This window comes from Electrophorus electricus, chromosome 24, assembly GCF_013358815.1.
Source record: "Electrophorus electricus isolate fEleEle1 chromosome 24, fEleEle1.pri, whole genome shotgun sequence".
Taxonomy (NCBI): domain Eukaryota; kingdom Metazoa; phylum Chordata; class Actinopteri; order Gymnotiformes; family Gymnotidae; genus Electrophorus; species Electrophorus electricus.
Window position 1 is genome coordinate 5,714,967 of NC_049558.1, and position 19,309 is coordinate 5,734,275.

The window sequence follows — 19,309 nt, forward strand, 5'->3', positions numbered from 1 at the left end:
ATATAATTTTTTCGCTTTTATTCATAACATAAATAACTTATTTTTGCAGAAAATCGTGTAAGAATAATATTGCCAGGAGCATTAATGCAACGGGGACTATTTCTGTTGATCGTCACAAGGGAAACTTAAAAGCGACTGCCAAGTTCTTAACCGATGTCACCTGAAGGTCTTTGAACCGTAGTTTAAGAGAATTAAGCTCTTGTCAATCAAATGTTTTTAGCCTATAGGATAAGGGCGTTATTACACCGGTATTTATGATTGGTGGAAGAACAGTTCCATGGAGTTTTCTGCACATCTTGCTCTGACGCAATTTTAACCTCGCCACAAAGCAGCATGCGAACATGGCGAACATTAGAAGTATCAAGGTGAGAAAATGAATGAAAAATGAATCCCATTAAAGAAACTATTCTAACTATGTTTTTTTAAGGTTATCAGGTTAACCTCTAAAGTGCACAGCTCTGCCGCTTTATTACTATTAGCTAACTAATGGTTAGAAGTTTAGATAGCTGGTGAGCTTTGCAAGTTGAGCATACGCAGTTAACTCAGATAGCTTATCCTAGTTAGCTAGCAAGTAGAGTAAATTTCGTGCCTGGAGTAAAGCTGCCCAGAAACCTAGATAAATAACCTATGCAATTTAATTCATTCAGCCTGTGGGGTTTTTTTAGGTGTCTCTTCAAATGTCCTCCACGTTGTTGACGCGGCTCGAAATAACGGGCAACCTAGCTAAACGCTAATTGCGATAGCTGGCTAGCTAACGCTACAGTGTCACAACCCATCATTCCCTGCCTACTGATGGTGCTTTGGTAGGTTGTTAGGTTTACAGTGCACGTAGGCTGAAGCTGGATGGAGTCCGTGCCAACAGTGTGCTTTCATGCGTTCCTCTGTGTTTGTTCTTCGTAGGGCATGGTGGGCTTGGTCACAGGAGGTGCTTCGGGTTTGGGGAGAGCCACAGTGGAGCGGTTGATCAGCCAAGGTGCGAGCGCTGTGGTTCTGGACCTGCCCAGCTCAGACGGGCACAATCTGGCCACAACTCTTGGGGACCGCTGTGCTTTTGCTCCAGCCGATGTAAGTATATAATCAGCTGGAAGTTAGCACTGTACATTGAAATCTTTACACTATTTCTGTTTTAGCTATTTTCAGTTTGTAATAGTCACATCTGGGTCCAGACTAAATGGTCTATTTAGTTATTTCAATATATAGTAGCTTGTCATAAATCTAGGACAAGAATTAATGACTGCTTCAGACGGGCTTCTCTTGGTGCAGGTAACGTCAGAGTCAGACGTGATGTCAGCTGTAGCTTTGGCCAAAGAGAAGTTTGGCCGACTGGATTTGGCAGTGAACTGTGCCGGCATTGCTGTAGCTTTTAAAACGTACAACTTTAAAAGGGACCTCCCTCACAGCCTGGAGGACTTCAGCCGGGTCATCACCGTGAGTTGTGCTTTTGGTGGTAGCTGTTGTTCTTATCTACTGTATTACCGCCACAGTGGTGCTGAATGTTTGGATGCAACGCTCATAAGAGTGCAATAATGACTTTGGTTTCACTACATGGTTTGTGAACACTAGATTTATGAACAGCTTCAGTTGTCTTGGTTTCATTATTAAATAAACAATGCATACCTCTTCCAGGTTTAAAGAGAGTATTGCTAAACTGGAAAATGTAAGCCAGTAATGAAATTGGCTGTAGAAGGAAAATCAATAATGCAGCCAAACTAAATAGACAATTTGTACAATTTGTGAAACGGTAGTCTTTAGTTAATATCCTAAGGCATTAAAATGTGTTCCCCTTGATGGTGTTTATTTTTTGATTTCCTCTATTCTGATCTTTTTGCATGCTCAAGGTGAACATTGCTGGTACCTTTAATGTAATAAGGCTAGCTGCAGGGGAGATGGGTAAGAATGAGCCAGACGCCGATGGACACCGTGGCTGCGTTATCAACACGGCCAGCGTGGCCGCATTCGATGGGCAGGTGAGGCACGGGGAATCTTCTCACTTTCCTCCACATTGCCAGCTTGATCCCACAGTGGCAGGTATTCAACTTGAACTGTCACCTCTCTGTCAGGTGGGCCAGGCTGCATATTCTGCCTCTAAAGGTGGCATTGTGGGAATGACACTTCCCATCGCTCGAGACCTTGCTCCCATGGGTATCCGTGTTGTCACCATAGCCCCAGGTTGGTTGCTCTCACTTTCTGTACTTGTGTAGTGCACCTTGGCATGCTATCTGCTGTGCATACCTATTTTCTGTAATTTTTACTTTATGCACCTGTCTGTTTGTCTGGTAGAGTCCTTTCCAGTGCTTCTCTGTCCATTGAAAAATGCAAACCTATGGATCCTTCTACAGTACACTCCTAATAACCCAGCTTTCCTATGGAATTAAGTTGTGCTTTTTCTTTTTTTTTTTTTTTAAACTGTGTGCATGTGTGACGTACATGTGTGCCATTTAGCTTTTAAAATAGTACTTGTAAACTGATCTTTGCATAGACTCCTTTGTGGATTAGAAAGGCCATTAATATTTGGAATTTTCAGCTTTATTTTCTGGTTTGTTTTAGTGGGCTATGTTGAATGCGCACTCACTATGACTTATTGTTGCCATGGCGCAGGTTTGTTCTCCACGCCGCTGCTGGCAGGACTGCCTGAGAAGGTGCGCAGCTTCCTGGCTCGCCAAGTGCCCTTCCCCTCGCGCCTGGGCAACCCTGCCGAATTTGCCCACCTCGTGACCTCCATTGCGGAAAATCCCATGATCAACGGCGAGGTGATTCGTCTGGATGGAGCCATCCGGATGCAGCCCTGAGGGGAGGGGGAGGGGGGATGGGAGGATGGATGGATGGATGGATGGATGTGTGCCTGTGTTGAAATAAAGTCAACAGAATGGAACCAGATGTGCAAACATGTTTCAATGAGAGTGCAGTTTTTACTGCTCAGGACAGCTCTGCCTAAAAAGGTGTAACTGGTTGTGGTTTGTTTTTAAATCTATAGGTGCGTTTTGTTTTTGTTTTCTTTTTCTTTTTAAACACTCTAGCTCTGATGTTTTAGTACTGAGCATGCATATGCTGTACTGTAAGGCAGTGGGACATTGGTGCGTACGTTTGTGTCACACTTAGGTTACATCTTCCTCTGACTTGTTGAACCATTTGAGCTGATGTTCAAGCCAGAACCTGATTCAATCCTGTCCTGAGAATTCCTGAACTTGAGAGATCTTCATCTTACTGAAACTTATAATTTATGAATGCTTCCGTTTGTCTTGAGTCCCTTTTGAGATGTTTTAATTCATTAAATGCACATCTGGGTAGAAAGCTATAAAGTGTGCTTGTGTGCCATCACAGAGAACACCTGAAGGGGAAATAAAACACTACAATGGACTTTTAGGTGAAAATGTTTGCCTGACTGCCACTTTTCCATTTTTCATAACTAATTTTTATGAGAAATAAGTTTGTGAACCCTTGATTTCTGCATTAATCAATCATTTAAAAAAATGATCTGATAATCAGGTACGTCATAAAAATAAAATAGTATTACCTTTAAGATATAGCATTTTGCTATAAAACATGCATTTTGTTAAGCAGTGAAACATTTATTCTAACAAATAGGAGCTATTTTGGCCCATTCCTCTATATACTGTAATGCTGTTTCTATGTAATTTCAAGATGTATGACTGCCTGCTTGAGATCATGCCGCAGGATTACAGTGGGATCGAGATAGGCAGTCAGAAAATTGGCACTCAGCCATTTAAAAAAATTTCCTTGTTGGAAAAACTAATTCTTTTCCTCAATGATGTGAGAAGTAGACTCACTTCACCATGCTTCAACCTGGGATGAGAGGTGGTATTTTTATGCAAAATTTAGTTTTCTGTGAATTACTAGTAGTTTGTTTTTTTCTGCTCACCTGGCCACAGTCCATTGTTCTACTAGTGGAACATCTGGAGTGTTGACATATACAGTATATCCCACCATCTCCAGCTACTGTTATGAAGAGTCAGTTGATGCAGGGGTATATCACACCAGAGAAGACCTAAACTGTATAGTGCACAGGAGCCTCTGAGACAATCCAGCAACTATTAGTAGGATGCAAGACTCTGGCAGCAAAAGCATGTACTGAGAGATAACCACATGGAAGGGATTATATGCAGGAGCAAATGCAACACATAAACTAGACCCCCCCCCCCCCCCCCCTAAGTCCAAATGGGAGGAGCCACAGAGTGGTGGAGGACAACAAAGCTAAGATCATGTGAGACATCTAGATCGATACAGATCAGCAACAGCGAACCAACCAGGCATTGTGATAGTGGACAAGATATAGAAATTGGCAGTGGGAACCGATGTGATGGTCCCAAGTGATGCAAACATCCAAAGTAAGGAGTATAAAAAGTTGGAGAAATATGAGGGACAGGAAGAGGAAATGGAGAGGATTATAGAAAGTTAACACCATGGTTGCCCCTGTGGTGACAGTGGGGCATTAGGCTGTAACATCCCTGGAATGACAGCATCAATCTCAGTCCAGGAGAGCGCAGCCCTATTAACAGTGAAAACACTGCGCTCAAACTCCCAGGTGTCTGAGAATGTATATATTATACTTACCACCTGGTCATTCCTCAAGTTCAAGTTCAAGTTCAAGTTCGGTTTATTCGTCACATACATAGTCATACACAGTATAACACGCAGTGAAATGGTGGAGAGTGCTCTGTCCAAACTGAGGAAGAGAACCAGGGGTGCATAGAGAAAAAAAAATATATACAGATAAATATATATATTCTATGTATGTACAAAAATATATTAACAATGTATGTACAATATATGTATATTATGATTATATACACAATGTACAATGTATATGGTTGAGTATATATGTACATAATCTACAGAATGTACAGATCCATTTTGTATAATACCATATCTACAGTTGTAACAGGTTAATTGAGTATAAATCTAAATCTATATATACAGATGTACAGATATACAGTCATGTTACGTGGTGGTGGTGGTGGTCCCCACAGTTTATCAGTTTCCCTGATTCAGGGCCCGAATGGCCTGTGGGAAGAAGCTCCTCTTCAGCCTCTCTGTCTTGGCCTTCAGGGAGCGGAAGCGCCTCCCTGACCTCAACAGAGAGAAGAGTCTATTGTTGGGATGGGTGGGGTCCTTCACAATTTTCCTGGCCTTGGTTTGGCACCGCTTGTAGTAGGTGGTCTGCAGGTCAGGAAGTTCCGAGTGAGTGATGCGCTCTGCTGAACGCACTACCCTTTGGAGTGCTTGTCTGTCCTGCTTGGTGCTATTCCCAAACCAGACTGTGATGTTCCCCGTGAGGATGCTCTCGATAGTGCAGATGTAGAAGTTCCGCAGTACCTTGGAGGGCAGTCTGAAGTCCCTTAGGCGTCTGAGGTGGTAAAGACGCTGACGAGCCTTCTTTGCCAGGGAGCTGGTATGGCGGGACCAGGACAGGTCCTGCGAGATGTGAACACCAAGGTACCTGAAACTATCTACTCTCTCCACCGTGGTTCCACTGATCCTCACAGGTTGGTAGTGCCGCTCCTGCTTCTTGCTGCAATCCACGATCAGCTCCTTTGTCTTACTGACGTTTAGGAGGAGATTATTTTCCTGGCACCAGTTTTCCAGGTGTTTAATCTCCTCCAGGTAGGCCCTCTCGTCGTTGTCCGAGATCAGACCCACGACGATCCTGCTCGTTGTTCTAGAGATACATATTCATTTTCAGTCAGTGACCGTGGTTTAAACTATACTGGCATATGACAATAAAATTTGTTTGTTAAATAAGACTTTGCATTTTTGTTATTACTTACACTTTGTTTAGTTTGGACAGTGGTAGCTCAGTGGTTAAGGTATTCGACTTATAGTTAGAAGGTTGCCAGTTCCTGCCTTACCTCTGCCAAGTTACCACTGTTGGGCACCCGAGCAAGGTCCTTAACCCTTAATTGCTCAAAGCTGTACTCAGCCGTGATTGTGAGTTGTTTGGATAAAAGTATCAGCTAAATGGCAATAATAAATATTATGAGATCACCTTTTATCAATGTATTAATACTTATGGTTTGATGAGATCACATTTTATCAGCTATAATGCTAAAATCCAAATCATTCCAAAAAGTTCACAAGGATTTTCTCACTATTGTATTCAGTATGAGCTGATGCGGGTGCAGATATTTTTGGGCTAATACTTTGACAAGCGTTTTAGTTGGCATCTGCTTTTTTACGTTATCGTCAGCTGATACAGACATTTGTCTATCTTTGTCATATTTTTTTGCATCAATTATTGAACCTTTTTCGCTCTAAGTTCACTTCTTAAGACGAATTTAGCTGTGTTGCTGTGAAGTCCATGAATGAGGCAGCACACAACAGTCTCGACATCAGGGGGCAGCACTGGTTCATCATAATTCGCAAGTATCGTTCTGTCTGAGACAAGTTACAGAAACGCTTAAAATAAGATGGTAACAGAGAGAAGCCTTTGTGTTTGTGAAATGCCAATGTTCTGAACAGAATCCTGGACTGATGAAACTGAACAGATAGGTGTACGTGCGCTCAAAACCACTGTAGAAAAAACCTCGTTTTGCATTCAGTTTGGCATGTATGCTTTGGTACAAGGTTTTGGGGGAATATATTAAAAACTTAATCTGGATTATTTATTTATTGGTTGACTACTTCCTTGACGGATTGAGGCAGTACAGGGAAAACGGAAAACAAAAGGTGCTAACTTCTGGCTTCTGTCTCATGTTTTTAGGATGAGTGGTTTTCTAGGACAGTCTTGCCCAAGGGAAAAGAGTCTTCTGGAGACATATATGGCCACTGCAGGTATCAGTGAAACTGAAGCAGTAAAGAAGCTTCTAGAACAAAATGTAACTTAACAACCCATTTTGCATGTTATAAACTAATTTTTTAATTGACGTGGTTGCAATCACTGTAGTATATAAAATCTCTTTGGCTGAAACACCTTTGATTTGTTTTTCACTGGACAGATTGTAGCATTGTCTGAGCCACCCCAGGCCTTGGGTTCAAAATGTACAAAGGTGGGAAGTGCGCATTCTCAGTAGTGCTTAATATACCACACTACTCAGTGTGAGGCTACATGCTAACGTAACTAGATAAATTAAATTAGCAGTGGTTTGCAGTGAAGACAGCAGTAAACACCTTGTTTCCTATGAAGAGTGATTGTTCTCCCATCACACCCTGCAAACATGAGCCACTATTAGCAAGCCGACATGTATATTTATTAGCTATCTAGCTATGTAACACTCAAGAGCAGCTACATTTATCAGCGATTTCTCAGAGACTGTAGTCCAACACTTGAGAAACACCATTGATATAATTACCATATTTTCTCAAGTGTAATGTTAGGTTCTTGGCAGTGGAAATAATCCCTGGTCCTCTCTTTACTGAACAGACTGACTGAAATTACAGTAACTAAAACCTAATGCCATTTAATCTGTCTGTAAAAAACACGATTAATTCTTGACATGGGAATTCCAATTGCTCTGTTTTTCCAGATGTCCACTGCCATAGAAACATTCTGAAGGATTTAAAGGTAGAATCACGTCATTCATTGACTTTTGTGCTTTCGTCTTTATTACACATTAATAATATTGCTCAATGGGTCAGTTTTGTATGGGTAATGAAATTATTGACTGTTTGACTTTTGTCATTAGACACAGATGAGTAAACATGCCGTATGTAATGTGTGTACATATGTACATGCCGTACTATCAACAATGACTTCAAAATGTGGCTTGTGACGTACTTCCCAAGGTTGAACAGACTCCTGGTTACCTGTCTGGAGCTACGAGAGAGACATAATGGACATTCACTGTCATCTAAGAGAGCAGAGCCTTGCTAGAGAAGAGGCATGCACGCTGAGTGCTGGAGGAGCCCTGCAGCTTGGAGAGAGGACAAACATAACAGCTGCCAGAACCTGGCAAGGTTAAACGCGGGGAGCGTGCAGAGGACAGGGGTGGCTGGGAGAACTCACAAAAAGTCTTCTTCCTGAACCAAGGTCTCTGCAGCACAAACCATAGTCTGGGCGATCAAAGACAAGGTGCATTTATTGATTACATTTCATTTGATTTCATTTCATTGAATTTGCATGTAATTGGCCAAAGTGCAAAGCACTTGCAACATCTCCACTCCAGAGGGCGGCCTATACCAATGAGCAACAAGACCAAACTTAGCAGACACCATCGGTGCTTTTAGTGACTGTAATTAGCCGCACCTGTTTGTGGGATTAAGGGACAATACATTTTCTAACAAAAGAGCATGCTAGAGTACACACTTGTGCTGTCTGCTATTTTTTAAAAATACATTATTCAGCCTCTGCCACTATCTCTTCCACAGAGTGGTCTGGAGAGAACGAGAGTAGTGAGAGAACGGACCCAAGGGAGAAGAGGAGAGGAGGAGAGCATAAGAAAGCCAGGAAGTGTCATCTATCTGGGTCAGCCACAGTTGTTCTGACATGCCACAATCCATCTCAGAAATGTTCAGAACCACAATCTCACAGCGAAAAGAAAAAAAAAAACATACACTGTACACTAGGGGCACAGACATCAGCGGGAAAAAAAAAAAGTCAACCCAGCCTTTTAGCTCACAAATAATACTGTGTTTGATATGGTGTACTATAGAGACGTTCCCTAGAAAGCTAAGAACTGGACATTGTGAGTGTTACTTTGTCAGCAGTATTTTAGCCAAACACTACGCTCTGGCAGCCCACCAATCTGCATTTGATACTTAGATGGCTGCAGGGAGCTGGAGGACTGCTGGGACAATAGCTCTCTCCTTTCCCTGGAGAACTGAAAGAAGCCGAATCTCAGGAGCGACATCTTCACTGTGAATAAACACGGCTGACCATGCTATACAATGAGAGGAGATGATAATGATTTTTCCCCTGCCATCACGTTGGTGATCTCAGAGATTCTTCCCCATAGAGTCACATGAATGTGCAAATTATCACCCAAATCCACATTCACGATGCCTTTCAGAAGCAACAATACTGTAACCCAGTCTGACACTGCTAATCTACTTCTAAGCAGTTATGGAAACAAACACATTTGTCTGAAACATTGGATACGGCATCTTACCGGGGCCTATTAGAGGCATTGTGAAGGTTTTTATCTGTGGAGTGCAGGCTACAGCAGCTGTGCTTGTGCTGAGGGAGCGTAATCCTCTGTGTGTGTGTTTGTGTGTGTGTGTTTGTGTGCATGTCCACATGTCTGTGTGTGTGCATGGGCACTTGTGTGTGTGTGTGTGTGTGTGTGTGTGTGTGTGTGTGTGTGTGTGTGTGTGTGTGTGTGTGTGTGTGTGTGTGTGTGTGTGCACGGATGTGCACGCATATGTGTGCACGCAAGTGTCTGTGCATGTGTTGGAGAGTGTATAATAATGAATGAGGGGAGAATCCAATCCCACATTTAAACTGGCCGGTCAAAATAAACACATTCATAAACACATTCACATGTACCATCTCTGCCCTAACGTACTATACCATCTCTAGGTTCATCTGAGGCCCTTATTTCAATATGAAACAGCTGTCAGTCAAGTAGAGTTATTCTGCATTTTCAAGATGAACACAAGCTTGCACTTCCAACATCCCCAGAAAAGATCCAGGCGCAGGCATGCTTTTTTTTCTTTGGCTGTTGGAAAAAATGAACGTTTGTTGGTATGGCTATGGAGAACTGCTTCTTACTGACTGTCATCAGCATTTACATTCTTTTGCACATACAGAAGCACACCGCAATGTGAAGAATCTCCTGTCATCTTGATCTAGGCTCAGAGAACTCAGAAATGATTCCGGCAGTGTAATGCGTCAAACAACAAATTCACATCGGTGCAGGAGGCATTTGATGCACACATATGTAATGTAGTCAGAACTGCATTTTTCCACCTACGCAATATATGTGTGTAGGTGGAAAAATGTGAAAGATACTAAGCCTTAAAGATGCTGAGATGTTTATCCATGCCCCCGTAACCTCTAGGCTGGACTACTGTAAAGCACTTCTAGCTGGCTCTTCTAGTAAAACACTAAATAAACTCCAGTTGGAACAGCAGTGAGAGTTCTCATATTACTCCTTTTCTCTTACTTCTGCACTGGCTACCAATTAAATTCTGTCTTGACTATAAAATACTTCTTCCGAGCTTTTCATGCTCTGCTGTCCTCAACTTTGGATTGGACTATGGGCTGACCACTACCACTAAAATTCATTGATATGTATTGTGCTTACAAATGCTTTTGTTTGCAGTTTTACTGATATATTGACTCTGTCATCATATTTTATTTCCTAATGCTCTTTTCTACACCCGTTTCAAATGTTTAATACACTTTAATAAACCAGTTTCAGTTCTAGCCTTAAGCAGATCTATTTCAGTAGAACTAGCATAACGTTTTGATCAGTTTTAAAGGAGAGATTTATGAGTTCAAAGAACCAAAGGAGGTCATTATGAAATGGAATCATTGTGCGGTACTGATTGACATTCGTCAGAGTGGCTTGGTCATTGCTCTTGTTGTTCTGATCCATATTTGTACCTGTGACCTCAAAGTTGAACAATGAGAGTATGACTGTAATAATGTCTATGTCCCATGCAGGAACTTTTATTACCCATATACCGCCAAACGAAAGCTCAGATTAACTGATTAAGACAGTGGTTCAGGCAAATGATTCTTTAGGTGCAATGAGAGCTATATAATAGACGTGTGCAAACAGTTGGATTTGTAGGTGTTTAACGTACACAAACACACTAAGCTATTGCTGACCTGCGGCCTTTTCCCGCTTCGTGTGCGTCATGGTCACAACGCTGATAGAGGGCAACAGATTGCAGGTTCAGTAAACGGGGGGTCACTTTTGTGTCACACCGACACTGTCGCTGCAAAGACAGCTTTACATTCCGAGCACCTGTTCCTCACCAGGAACAAATAATCTGTATGGAAACCACCAAAACGAGAGCTTCCGATCTCTGGTGCCTCTCTCCAACACGCTTCCAGATATCACCGCAGGACGGAACCACGGAGGAAGCCATCAAGCTGAAGTGGGCCACAATCAAACAGGCAATTCAAACAGAGCGATAAGGGAGTAAAATTCCATTTAATTCCTTTTTTTTTTCTCGTTTGGAGAATTTGATCTAATCTAAGGTAAGGCCAAGTCCACCTTAAGTGCCCAGCCGGTATTCTTCCGACAAGTCCACTGGGGAAAGGGTGGGTAAGTCCTGCTGCAAATGAAAGCTTGAGTTTTCGCAGAGAGAAAGGGGCGGGAGAGGAGACGAGACATAATTATCAAGCCCACTGAAGCGTGTCAGCCTGCTTCTACCCAAAGGGAGAGCGGAGAAATGCGATGCGTTAGCCCATGGGCCCGAGTTCACACGCATCCGACGTCCCTGACATACCGATACACTAGCGCTCTTAAAACGCTCTGTGATTTGATGCACTATCTATTAATTGGATCACCAATCGATTGATTCAACTTTCTTATGGGCAAAAAGATTAAGTAGTTTTTATATATAAGCATACAAAGCAATACGTTTGCGATTCGTCTGTTTCATTCATGAACTATTTCACCGAAGTCGACCATGTACCATTCCCAGGCTTTGCACATCAATCTTTTTCAAACCTCTGCGTAAAAGCGCTTGCCTCCTGTTCTCCCTCGTGCGAGCGTGGTGCAGGCACGAGGGTCGGTCAGCGAAAGTTCATTAGTGGGAGAGCCGCTTCTGGAGCGGGCGCCCAGAGGAGAGCCTTGGTCTCAGCCCGTCTCCCTCCTCACACTCCTCCCTGCAAGAGCTCAGCGCTTAAGCCGAAAGAGCGGCTATTAAACGCTTCAGGGCCGGGCTGCCAAAGCGCCGGTGCCTGATCTAGGGCTCGCGTTTTCACATATGCTCCGGGCCTTTACTGGTGCAGGATAACAGCCCTATAACCCTTACAGCTTCTATAAAACAGGCAGTGATGTTCCTATGCGAAATCACTTCACTTTACATCTTTTTTTTTTGAGGTGTGAATCAAAATGAGAAAAAAAACCATAGGCCTACTGATTGTTTTATTTGCTTTTTATTCCACAAACGTCTCTGCTTCCTTTCAGCTCTCATGTCAAATGAGGCAAAACTCATGATAATATGGGATGGCATCGATAATCACCTTGGAGACCAGGCACAAAAACATGCTGCTGCATGAAAAGCACTTTTGCAGGCATTTATGCCAGAGCATGGCCAATCAGATTTAATATATTGAAATGTATTCAAACAGCAGGTCAATTATGCAAACGATCCAGGCAGGGTGAATCTGATACAGGTCACTAGTGAGCCTTAAACAAGCCACTACACACACAGGTCTACTGACATGAGCCCTCACACACGCAAGCTTCCTGTTCACTAAGGATCACAGGCCAAATATGACACTGTGAAATACACAGCACTCTGCCTGTGGGACCAGCAGGTTCACTGTGACTGTAATACACACAGGTCATCTCACTCTATTAGAATCAGAATATGTTTATGACATGGGTACCATTTGTTACTGTTGACTATTTGTACAGGGCTCTACAGGATACATTTTACATTCACAATACATATGACGACAACCTCATGACATGATTTGATGTTACGGAATCAACTGATCAAAATGACTGGTGGTCATCTTAAGAACCCCTGTTTTTGGCAGCTTTTGTTTCACATATGTGTTTCATGAAAAGGAATTTAGGAAACTGATCAACCAGGGCTACGTGATCTCCTAACCCATTCTAACCCATTGCTGTATATTAGACATAAAGAACCCTGCTTGGTTATGTCTGAAAGGATGGTGCCATTACTACGAGAAATAGCTGAAGTGAGCTTGCACCAAGTTTTCTGACAGACAACAGGGAAAAGCCTTCATGTTGTGTATAACAGTAGGCTCCTGCTATTGTTATGCAGCGGCTTTCATTGTTACAGTGGCTTGTAAAAAGGTGCTCGCAGGTTAAGCTATTTACAGACATTACACCATCAGTCCAGGGGCTTCCCTTTGTGCCCCAGATCAAAGGTGGTGTGCTGGGATGGATCAGAGATCATCAAGGTTGAGCCGTACGATGTCCCTCAGACACCTTTGTTTGCCCAGACCTCTGATTCCGCTTGTAGTGAAAGGAATTGCAGCCATTATCCCTATTAGCTTCAGGGGCAGTCCAAAGCAATCCACACTGGCTAAACAACAGAACATGATTCGCACCACTGACTTTGAAACAGGCTGCAGATCACAAGAGAGGGCATCAAAGAGAGAAGGAAATAAAGAGGGTGGATGAGATATTATCTTCACGAATTATTAGTCTGGTCTGTTTATTGTAATGAAACTGAGTAGCAACGTCATACAAGTTGTTTGTATGATTAAAAGCTATTGATAAAAAAGTATAGAAAATCAAAGGTACAAGAAAACACAGCTTTGTATGCTTATTGTTTTTAAACCTTGATATAAATGGATTTTTTTTTTTTACATATAATCTCTGCAAAATTGAATGTTCTAATGGTTATTAAATATAAAATGCAAAATTTGTTTGGCATAAAATTTATGAAAATAAGTATTATTGGCAATAAATAAAAATAAATTGACATTAAAATGCAATGGTTTTCAGATATTTCATATTTACCTTTTTTTTATTATTATTATTTTTTTTTCATTTAAAACATTAAGAACAGTTAATTAGCAACACACCATTTTCAGACTCTACACATGTGAATGTTCACTTTGGCATGTAGACATATTCCCAGCAAGATTGTTTTTGTGTATTCACATGCAGGTTTTGCATGGTTAGCACTGAAGAGCATGTTCTTTTGTGTGCAACACCCTGCTCACCCAATTACACCAAACGCTGCTGTCGAACTGTGTGAACAGGATGATTGTTGCACATTTCAAGTGTTCTTCAGAGTCTGAGTCATTCTGATGGGAACCAGTGCATTATTTCCCCTATTGCAAAAAATGAGTCTGTGAATGCCTACTTCTTAAAATTGCCCCTGCTTCATGGAAATCAAGTACATATAACAGTACTGTATTCATCTTCAATCTTCTCCTTATTTGGATCACAGTCTAAAAAGGTATGTAATATTTATACCAAAGTTTTTCTTCAGTTACTTGAATGTTACTGTTTGGTTGCAATTTGGCAAAACATTTCTTAGTGCTCTTCAGTAATTGTACTGACTCCCAGTCTAGTCCTTTCCCTGAAAAAGAGCTTCAGCTTGGGACAATCAGGAAGTTAGCACCTGTTTGCGTTCCAGCTGAGTAGCACACGCAGCACTAAAGATGAGGGATGGAAGACGTTTAAAAGGTGTTTTATTTGCATTTTGACAGGGCCGTGAGATTATGAGACAGGCTGATTATGTACTCCTGACTTCAGGCAGACCGCTAGACTGTCTGCTGAGACCACATAGAATACATAATGCAGTCTGAGTGTAGGCCAAGGTCAGAGAAAAAAACCCAGAAAGAAGTAACTATGGAGGACGACGAATGAAACGAAACGAAGGCTCTTGATTGGTGCATTCAGTGCAAGCTTAGCAGAGGTGGATGTGCGGCGCCGTGAGTGAATAACATGCCCTTGGCCTGATCCAGAACATCATTTCTGCATCCAGAGGGAACTCGAATACAGCAATCAGATAATGAACCAAGGTCGCGGGGCTAGCCAGGTTCATTTCTGACCGCTAATCTCTTGGCTGTGCACCAAACCGTGCTTTAAACAAGCTGGCTATTTAATTGTCGACTTGGTCAATGGTCCAATTAGAGACAGAGGGCTTACATCCCTCTGTACAAAGCTCATGTAATAGTGATGATTAAGCACAATGCATGCAGTCTCTGGACTCATTTTCCCCCTGTAGTTATTGCTCACTGAAAACATTCCCTTTTAACAGCTCCCTGCCAGACCTTTACCCAACACAGAGAGCTGCAACTGCAGGGGAATATTGAGAGGGATTTCTCAAAAGCTTTCAAAAGGAAGGCTGACCAAATATTGTTTTTTCATTAAATCAGTCTCATTTCTTTAATTGGAAACTGGATTGGCATGTAATCAATAGTATAGAATAAAAATGAGTTCGTGGTTTTTACATTTTTACGAGAATAAAATAATACACAACTTGAAGGTTATAAAAAGGGTGATGCTGCATCATAAACAGCAGGTTGCTTTGGTTAGGTTGTCTTGGTTAGGTTGCCCTGGTTAGGTTGTCTTGGTTAGGTTGTCTTGGATAGGTTGTCTTGGTTAGGTTGCCCTGGTTAGGTTGTCTTGGTTAGGTTGCCTTGGTTAGGTTGTCTTGGATAGGTTGTCTTGGTTAGGTTGCCCTGGTTAGGTTGTCTTGGTTAGGTTGCCTTAGTTAGGTTGTCTTGGTTAGGTTGCCTCGGTTAGGTTGCCTTGGTATTGATAGATAAATAAAAAAGGCTAGATGCACTCCTGTGATGGTCCCCCACAGTTTCGAATGGGAACTCAGCAGAGTTTTGCTGTAGTAAAGGCCCTCTGTGAGAACACAACAGCACTTTCATAATGGTCTTGAAGGCTGAATGAGAGTGCTCTCCCTATCCCTGTCTCTCTTCTTCTCTAAATCATTCCAGATGCATACAAAACACACACGCACACTCACACGCACACTCACACACACACACACCACACACACACACACACACACACACACACACACACACACACACACACACACACACACACACACACACACGCAGAGTACAAAGGAGAGAAATGTCTCTCAAAAGACCTCTGCTGTATGGTTCCTCTGAAATATTGCAAGCACCCCTATTGAATGATGAGGGCACATATCTATCAATAATGCATTACAGGGACATGAGGGGGGTGAGGGGGTGGGGCTGGCAGCCTCACTGCGCTTTGCCTCTTCCAGAAACGTACCATAAATTTACAGGGCAATAATTATGAGTCTTTTCACCAAGATAAAGGCAGGACCCCGTTTCCCAAAAGTAATAAACTTGACTCACAAGCTCCTCGTTGGGGATGAGGAATGTTCCCCTGGCAACCACAGTTGTAGTGCAAGGTGGGTGCTTGCCAGGCAATCTCTTTTCATCGCAAGGATAGGATGCAATTTCAGGATTCATACTTACCATTTTGGTCTTCTGCATGTAAGGGGACTGGGAAACTTATGCTCAGCCAAGAAGTAATAAAAACCCTCAACCGCTGAAAATGTAAATATGCTTTGGTGTACAGTTGTGTTTTGACTGAGTGAAACAGAAATAGGCAGGCTGGCTAATCAGTGAACTGAGCAGATCAGCTGAATCTAAAAGGTTCAGTGGTCCTTGAATGTGGTAACTGTTTTTCACTGGTTACTGACCTTTTTCCAATTATCTTCTGCTGAAAGTATTTAGTTTGATCCACCTTTCCTTGACAGGGAAAGAAGACTAAACTCTGCATTTACAAATTGAGAAAAAGAAATTAATCTTTATGTGACATCGATAGCATGCATTTAATTATGTATTGTTTCATGTTAACAGAACTAAACATTATTAATATGTGGTTCTGACTCCATAAACAGTTAATGTGAATTTGATTAAGACTGTCCTGTTATTTATAATTAAACAGTTTTTTAATGTTTTTTTGTTTTTTTTTTGACTGAGTGCTACCATTATAGAGACATTATAGACATTATAGAGAGGTTTAGAGGTATTTGGTTTTTATTTGGTGAATTGTGTTTAATGGGACCTGAGAGACAGGAGAAGTGACTTGGAAGCAGGGCCTGTTAGTAGGTCATGTTAGGTTATAGATAGACACAATTTATTATTTTTAATAATTTTGGTTCATTTATTGTTGCAAAAGGCACAAAACCAGCTATTGTCATAGTCTAATGTTTACCTATTATGGTAGGGGTTGGGGCTTTGAAATTACCTGGAGTGGGTGTGAGGCTGCGAGAAGCATGAGTTTCCTATAGGAGGCATCCCACCATTTCGCCTGCACCATGAATTTTATCACTGTGCCTCTGGCAGAGAGAAGGACGCTTCACTGTGCTATTGGACATTTCTAATATATGCAATAGCAAGAACATGTTGAGATATAGATTTTGTTTTTTCCTGTTGTTTTTTTCCATTCTCCAAGGAGCACAACACTGAAAAAAAAAGAACGCCAAGCCCCAGTGTACTTACCAGGACAGACATTCATTCCCCAGCCTCAATCTGACATTATTGTCCATGACTGTCAAATAATATCAGAGCCAAGAATCAGAAGTTTGGAGTTGGTTTATATGTTATTTTGTATATGTCTGAGGGATTAGTTTTCTTTATCAGCCCCCTGGATCTTAATTTATGCAACTATCACATCCCAAAAAAGTCCCTTTTAAACTTCAAGTTTTTCTTCTCCCTGTTCATGTTAGGAAAATGATTTCATTCACAGAAATGGACTTGTAAATTGGAGTGTCAAGAAGGAGCTGGCCAATTTTGTGTCAGTATGTAGTGTGTTCAGGCAGACGTGTTAGTTTGGCAGGCCCAGCATGGGCTCTGCCTGTCACCCCAGCAATCTTCCCAGCCCTCTGATATACAACATGTCCTTTACTGCTCACCACAAAACACATATATTACATACTCACTCTCACTCTCTCTCTCTCTCTCTCTCTCTCTCTCCGTCCCTCACACACGCACACACACACACACACACACACACACACACACACACACACACACACACACACACACAAAGAAATAGACATGACAGACAGATCCATCTATTTAGAAGAAAAGGGAAAGGATAGCTGAGCTCAGTGATTGGACCCACATGGTCTTATGGGGATGTTGAAGAAATTGTTCCATTCCCCACCAAAAAGACCCTAAACAGGCACAAATGCTTTTGCCATTTCTGGTCTTAGATGTTAATATTTGGGGGGAATTTCAGAGATGTAAGCATGCTGTCTGGGCTGGACTGGTCTATTTTAACATGAATAAAAGCTTCAGACAGCAGTCAAAGGAATCCAATAGAGGCGTGTCGACGATCCTTTCCTGAAAGCCTGTCTAAGCTTTAATCCGTAGAAAAGTGACCCTGACATTTTGTGCTAAACTGTACGTGTGCTGCTTCCACTGAGGGGGATCCATTTCAGTGAATCAGGTAACATGAAGCTCATAACATACTGAATGATTCCCTGCCTGTTTCATAAATCAGTGTTGGTAGTTCATTAATAGACTAAATTAGATTAAGTAAAAACAGTTTTTTTTACTTTTTAAAAATACATTTTCAAATACACATTTGCGGGGCAACAACATACCGGAACATCATCATTCTATGATGTCATCAAAGATGTTTGTTGTCCAGAAGGATGATGTAAGCACCTGCAATAGTCGCGATCACCATTTTAACCCCTGTCTGGTCCATCTCTCTGTCCCTTGTGCATACAAATGGCTGATGAGTTGCTTTGAACTGAACCCAGTCTAAAATGTTGTATAAGGTGACACTGGATACATTTTCAGACACATTTAGAGCAAGCTGACATTGTGGAGCACAATGTGATGAAAAATGTGAAACGTGTTCCTTTGGTAAGCTTCACACGAGGTACTCATGGGTTCATGAAATTAAGGCAGTGATTCTTAGCTGGATCCTACGAGGCTCACAGCCTTGAGGTATTTGTTTTAGTCACAGGATTTTACTAATTAGGGCATGTTCTCTGTAAGGAGTTCATTAGTGAAGACATGTGGGAATGTGCTGAGTTGGAGCAAATACCTCCAGACACTGTAGTTCGGAATGCCTGTTATTTAGCTCAATACGAACATTGGCTCAAACAACCATCCAGACAAATGTGCTACAGGAAAAAAACAACACTCATTTATTAAGCTCCAAAAAGTTGAATAGACCTTTACTGTAGACCCCCTGACAATGGTCAGGAAGACAAACTCCAGTTCCCAGACTACCCGAGAATTTTAATTGCATAGCCTTATGTAGTGGAACACTTGAGTTGTACTAATTTGGCTGGTCTGTTCATTATGTTTGCAAAAACTTGTAGGAATGGGTAATCAGACAGGCTAATAACAATTTCAAAAGTGCAGTTTTTCATTTAATTTGTCCACTGCGCTAAATCTCACAATGCCACTAATACATCTATAGTCCATGCATATACTGTACCCCACACTTACACCAGCATAGTGTTCGCTCTCTAGGATACCTTTGAGTCTGTTTCGGTGCAAGGGCATTTGGCCAGGTCTAACATAAGGAGAATCTGCATGGAATCTGCATGGTGAGAGCCATGCATGCACAACTAGTCTGCAGTATTGTTCTCAATGCATGACATCACTGCATGAGATATATCAAGTGCTTCATCCACGTGACACAGTCACATGCCTCTTAATATCTTCCCTGTGAAGCAATGGATTTAACCTCCACCTGCGGGCGGTTGCCGCCTTACTCTA

At 41.9% G+C, this 19,309-nt stretch overlaps 1 protein-coding gene across 1 annotated transcript; it reads left to right on the top strand.

Moving 5' to 3' along the window:
• Nucleotides 1-260: 260 nt before the first annotated feature.
• hsd17b10 (hydroxysteroid (17-beta) dehydrogenase 10) lies at nucleotides 261-3,375 on the top strand. Its single transcript, XM_027006942.2, has 6 exons — nucleotides 261-365; nucleotides 901-1,065; nucleotides 1,264-1,428; nucleotides 1,839-1,967; nucleotides 2,061-2,169; nucleotides 2,599-3,375. Exons 1-6 carry the CDS (start codon nucleotides 342-344, stop codon nucleotides 2,787-2,789), a joined length of 783 nt encoding a protein of 260 aa, XP_026862743.2. The 5' UTR covers nucleotides 261-341; the 3' UTR covers nucleotides 2,790-3,375.
• The last annotated feature ends 15,934 nt before the right edge of the window (nucleotides 3,376-19,309 follow it).

Bases quoted from the DNA above. Each gene is read 5' to 3' on its own strand.
- hsd17b10 (XM_027006942.2), top strand. From the start codon at position 342: ATGGCGAACATTAGAAGTATCAAG. The intron at 1,066-1,263 runs GTAAGTATATAA...CTCTTGGTGCAG, and splicing joins GTGCTTTTGCTCCAGCCGAT to GTAACGTCAGAGTCAGACGT. The intron at 1,429-1,838 runs GTGAGTTGTGCT...TGCATGCTCAAG, and splicing joins ACTTCAGCCGGGTCATCACC to GTGAACATTGCTGGTACCTT.